At 69.5% G+C, this 5,096-nt stretch overlaps 1 protein-coding gene across 1 annotated transcript; it reads right to left on the bottom strand.

Moving 5' to 3' along the window:
• Positions 1-3: 3 nt before the first annotated feature.
• Positions 4-4,889, bottom strand: LOC110582815 (rho GTPase-activating protein 45-like; the record flags this gene model as incomplete). The annotated part of the gene is made up of 15 exons (XM_021692833.2): positions 4-207; positions 304-441; positions 518-706; positions 1,001-1,173; positions 1,277-1,381; positions 1,542-1,625; positions 1,714-1,835; positions 1,919-2,109; positions 2,195-2,332; positions 2,482-2,664; positions 3,973-4,053; positions 4,153-4,263; positions 4,440-4,504; positions 4,582-4,719; positions 4,823-4,889. Coding segments are annotated over 15 exons (1,989 nt in total), but the record flags the coding sequence as incomplete, so codon positions are not given.
• Between the last annotated feature and the right edge of the window lie 207 nt (positions 4,890-5,096).

Genomic DNA, 5,096 nt, shown 5'->3' with positions numbered 1-5,096 from the left:
GTACTGCAGAGTGGCCCGGTTCTCGGGAGGCAGGTCCTGCAGGAGCTCCCGCAGCCGGCCCGCCATGGCTGTGGCCGCGGCCTCGCTCTCGGCAGCGTCTGGCCGGCCCCGCGACGCCGCCTTGGCCTCTGCCTCGGCCTTCAGGTTGTCCTTGGCCATCCCCACGAGCTCGTGGTAGAGGCGGAAGGAGAGGATAGGTTCGGGCAGCTGCGGGGTGACAGGTCGGTGGGGTCTGTGGCCCCGGCCCGGCAGCCCCACCCCTGCCCTGGCTGGCGTGCGCTCAGCCCCGGCCCCCCGCCCCACCTGCCGCAGGTAGAGTTTGAGGACGTTGCTGATGTCGTGGGGCGAGGCCTGTGACAGTTCCACCAGCTCCTTGCCGTTCTCGAACGCCTGGCACAACTTCTCCACGCGCGTCTTCACCCCGTTGACGCGGTAGATGCCCTGTGGGGGCCGCCGTCAGCCCAGGCCCACGCCCGCCCCCAGGACAAGCCCCCACTGCCGCCCCTGGGGCGGTCACCTTGGTGTGCAGCGCCCGCTGCTCGATCTCGCAGACGCACTTCTTGATGATGAAGGGCACGCCGTCGGTCATGCTCCGGGCCGCCTGGGAGAAGTCCTGGCCGAAGAGCTGCAGGCGGCCCTGGAGTTTCTTGTGGCCACACTGGATGGCCAGTGTCTCCAGACACTTCTTGTGGCAGGCCAGGCAGCACTGTGCGGGCGGGCGGGCGGGCGGGCGCCGAGTGAGTGAGCCCCCAGCCCCCGCCGCCTCCTCTCTGAAGCCCTCCTGACCCTCCCCTCTCCATGGGTGCCGTGCCTCTGCCTGCCACCCGGGCCTGGGTCCTCCAACGGCCCGGCCGGCCCCGCTCCAGACGTTGGCACCAGTGCTGACCTCTGCCCGCTCTCTCTCCCCGCAGGGCCCTCGGGGTCTCCACGTGCTCCCCCTGGCTCCCAGCTGAAGGGAGCTTGCTGAGCACGCGTGCCCGGCCGTCCGAGCCCCACTCACCTCCTCGCACTCGGCGCCCTGGAAGTAGACGTAGCTGTTGCACTCCCTGCACTTGGCTGGTGTGCGCAGCTTCCGCAGCCGGTGTGTGCGGGCGGCCTTGGACAGCCCCACGTTGCGGAAGGGTCCGCTGGGCACGGCCACCGGCAGCTCGGGGGCCATGCCGTTGAGGGCAGCTGGGGGTGGGGCAGGCGGTCAGCCTCAGCAAGGCAGGGCAGGGCCGGGCCCCTGGCCGAGTCCAGAGCCCCTCCCCTCGATGTCCCGCTCAGGGCCCCTCACCCTGCTCGAAGGCTGACGCCCCTGCGCTGCCCTCCTGGTCCACCAGCTCCTCGCTGGACGACATGGTGCCGCTGGACGACATCCTCTCCAGCTTCTTAAAGTCCCCTGAGCAGGAGACGGCTGTCAGGCACCAAGACCCCGGGGCCAGACCACGGGCCAGTCGGACCCTCCCCGGAGCTGGCTCACGGACGGTACGCCCTCCATGGCCCTGGCTGCACGATGAGTACCCCCCAGCCCCCAGGACCAAGCTGACGGGTCCCTTCACCTGAGCCAGGGCTGGGGTCCAGGCTGCCGTCCGAGTCTGACATGGTGGTGGGCCACGACTTGTGCACCTGGTGTCCACGCCCACCTGCAGAAGGAGGCGTGTCCGGTGGGGGCCGAGGGGCCACGGGGAGGCCACGCCCACCCACACCCCTGCACCCCCGCCCCGCGCTCACCCCTGCGCTCCTTGGCAAGTGCGCCTTCGCTGGGCCCACCTTCCTCCTCGGGGCTGCCTGTGGCCTCTACCCCCGTGGCGTCGCTGACGAGGCTTCCCTTCCGGGTGCGCGTGACCGGGGACCTGGAGGGACAGGACGGGGGTCACGGAAGCATCGGCATGGCCGGCCCCGTCGGGGGGGCCCCGGGCACGTGCAGGGGCCGTACCAGGCGTTGGTGGAGACGTGGGGCTCAAAGTCGTAGCGCACGTCGGGCTCCTCGTCCCGCTGCAGCTGGCCCACGTAGGAGGCATACTGCTGTCCCGGGTCGTAGAGCTTGCTGCTCTCACAGAGCATCTGGAAGTGCACGGGCAGCGAGGCCGTCTGCATGTGTAACATCTGGTAGTAGGAGATGGTGGCCTGCGGGCGGGCGGGCGGGCGGGCGTGAGCCACGGCCAGGCGCAGCCGGCCCCGCCCGGCCGGGCGCGGGGGCGCGGGCGCGCACCGACTTGATGGTCTGGTCGCTCTGCCGGACGACCTCCTGGATCTGCCGCAGCACCGTCACCTTGGTGTCCTCCAGTTCCTGCTTCTGTGTCTTGGCGTCGGCCACACACGTCCGGTAGGTGGCCATGGCTTCCTCTGCCTGGCCGGGGGCCGGGGGGCACGCAGAGCCCTCAGCCGGGTTCGGGCCGCGGGAGCCCGGGCTGCGGACAGGGGCGGGGGGCCTGCCCAGGGATGCGCCTCTGCCGCTTTGGGATCTGCCCTCCACCGCCCCTGCCCGGCCGCGCTCACCTTGTTCTTAGCCTCCTCCTCCAGGCGCCGCCGCTTGTCCAGGGTCTTGGAGGCGGCGGCCCCGGGCCCAGTGACCGCCTGCTCCTCCTCGGCCTTGGCCGCCAGGAAGCGAGCCTTGCTGTGGTCCTCACAGCGCTGCGAGTAGCCCTGCTTGGCCTTGCGCAGGTTGGACTCCGCCTCTTGCTGCGGGCATGGGGGTGAGGACGCCGGTCCAGAGCCATCGTCCAGCTGGGCCCGGCCCCCCGGCTCCCTCGCCGACCCTCAGCCGCCCACACGTGCCCACAGCCCACAGCCCACAACGCGACCGAGGCCCTGCCCCAGGGCTGATGGCAGGAGAACAGGAGGGACGCCCGCAGTGGGACCCTGGGAGGATCCTTACAGCCCCCGAAGCAGGGACGCGAGCTTGGCGACCCGCCCAGGCCCCCGCCCGCCCCCGCCAGAGCGGCAGCCACGCTTCCGTCTCTCACTTCCCCTCGTACGGGGAGAACAGTGAGGCCGCCCCGGCAGGAAGCCAGGCACCCTCAGGGTTGGCAGGAAGAGCGCTTGGTCAGAAACCCAGTGGGTATCTGGGGGCCACGCTTCGCAGCCTACACCGTCAGAGGCTTACACGTAAGTGAGCTTGTAACAAATACCAGGAGAAGCCGTGCAGAATATTTAAACACAGCCTCGAGTGCGTGACACAGGACCCAGGAACCATGTGAGAAAAGACAACGGCTGACACTCACAGGCTTCCGCCCAGAAAAGCAGGCCGCAGGTAAAATCAAAAGTCAAAACAATAAACCAGTTGCCAGGGGGGGCGGGGGGTCTGTAGCTCACATCAGCCAGGGCTGAGTTCTCTAATATATCAAGAGCTCTGGCAAATCAATAAGAAGTAGGCCCTCGTCCAATCCAAAGTGAGCCAAGGACAGGAAGTGAGGGTTCGGAGGAAGAAAGCAGCTGCAGCTCGGGATCGGCTCGCAGGCTCACACCCTCCCCCAGCCCGCCCGCTCGGGGCACACGTCCGACAGGTGGGCCCAAGCGGTCACAGACACCAACAGCCCAGCAATGACCAGAACGTCCACCAGCAGGGTCTAGTGCAACGAGCCAAGCGGCCGACAGACCGGGATGAGCACGCGGCTCGCGGAAGGGGGTGTAGAAGGCCGGGGGCAGAGGAGCGAACCCTTTGGGGGGGCGCAGGGAGAGGTGCGTTTGCTGGCTGCGCTGGAGGGAGCTGGGCCTGGAAGCCGCAGGCCCTGTTAGCAGAGCTAGACAGCAAAGATCTAGAGCTTTGGGAAAGTCTCAAACAGAACTGCGGGAAAGAGAAACGCACGCCCCAGACCTGGGAGAGCCTGTCTCCCGCCAACCCGACTCGCTCTGGACCGCGGGACATGCCCTGTCTCCCCACTCCTGCCTGCACAGCTGGGGGTGACGGGCCTGGCATCCATCTGAGGCGGAGGCACCGCGGCCAGCCCCGTGCGGTTCCTCCTGCCCCCCCCGCCCCCACCGGCGTACCAGCTTCCTCTGGGCACGGTGCCATGACTCCTTAATCTCCTTCCTGCGCTTCTCATGCTCCAGCCGCCTCAGGTTCAGGGGCTGGGGGGACAGGCCGTGAGCAGGTGGAGGCCCTGGGACAGCCACAGCCCACCCGCCACCCACCCCCCCACCCGCCCGCCCGCCCGCCCGCCGGCGCACCTGCATGAGGGTCTGGGTCTGCAGCGTGCTCACCCCCTGCACCATGCCATGGCCATACTCCAGGTCCTGCTCCAGGGCCAGGGAGTAGATGGACAGGAGGGGCATGTGCGGCTGTGGGGGGGAGGGCGGCGGTCACGGGGCGGGGAGGCCACACGGCCTCCCTGTCCCCGTCCCAGCCTCCCTGGCTCCCTCCGCGGCCGTCAGCATCCTCAGTGCAGGTGGGAGAGCCCGGCCCTTTGGCCCTGCCGGGCGGGGCTGACACGCACGCCCAAGCCCGGGGACCCCACCTCCTGCATGAAGCTCTGTCTGCAGTTGTACACGATCTTCTGCACACCTTTGGCAAAGTCCATCTCTGCGGGGGTCGGGGAGCTGTGTGAGCGCAGGGCCGCGGGGGCTGGCCCCCACCAGAGCCCGCCCGGCCGCTCTTACCCAGCGCAGTCCGCTTCTCCAGGTAGCCGATGAGGTCCTTCATGTACTTGGCCATGTTCTTGGCATACTGCAGTGCGGCGTCCACGCCCCCCTCACAGCGCTGCAGCAGCATGTCCACCTCCTCGGGCGCCAGGCCGCCTGCGGGGCACCCGCTTAACCCAGCCCGGCGCCCCCAGCCCTCCCTCCCACCCTTGGCCCACCGCGCGAGCGCCTGCCCACGTGCCGCTCAGAGGACGCTCACCCGCATCACAGTCGTCCGCGCTGGGGGCGGCGCCCTCGCTGCCCGGTCCGTACAGGTTCTCCATGGTCTGCTCAGGAGAGACACAGGTGCGTCTGCCCCCCTACTGGGCTCTGTTCGATGCCCCATGCAGGAGACAGCCACGGCCCCCCCACCCTGGACGGGGGAGACAGGAGGGCCCCCCACCCCGACCCCGACCCTGGACAGAGGAGACCGGAGGGCCCCCCACCCTGACCCTGGACGGGGGAGACAGGAGGGCCCCCCGGCCCCGACCCTG

The sequence above is a fragment of the Neomonachus schauinslandi genome, unplaced genomic scaffold (genome assembly GCF_002201575.2).
Source record: "Neomonachus schauinslandi unplaced genomic scaffold, ASM220157v2 HiC_scaffold_2539, whole genome shotgun sequence".
In the NCBI taxonomy this organism is placed as follows: Eukaryota; Metazoa; Chordata; class Mammalia; order Carnivora; family Phocidae; genus Neomonachus; species Neomonachus schauinslandi.
Note: the sequence above shows the minus strand (reverse complement) of the source record. Positions and strands in the feature narration are given on the sequence as shown.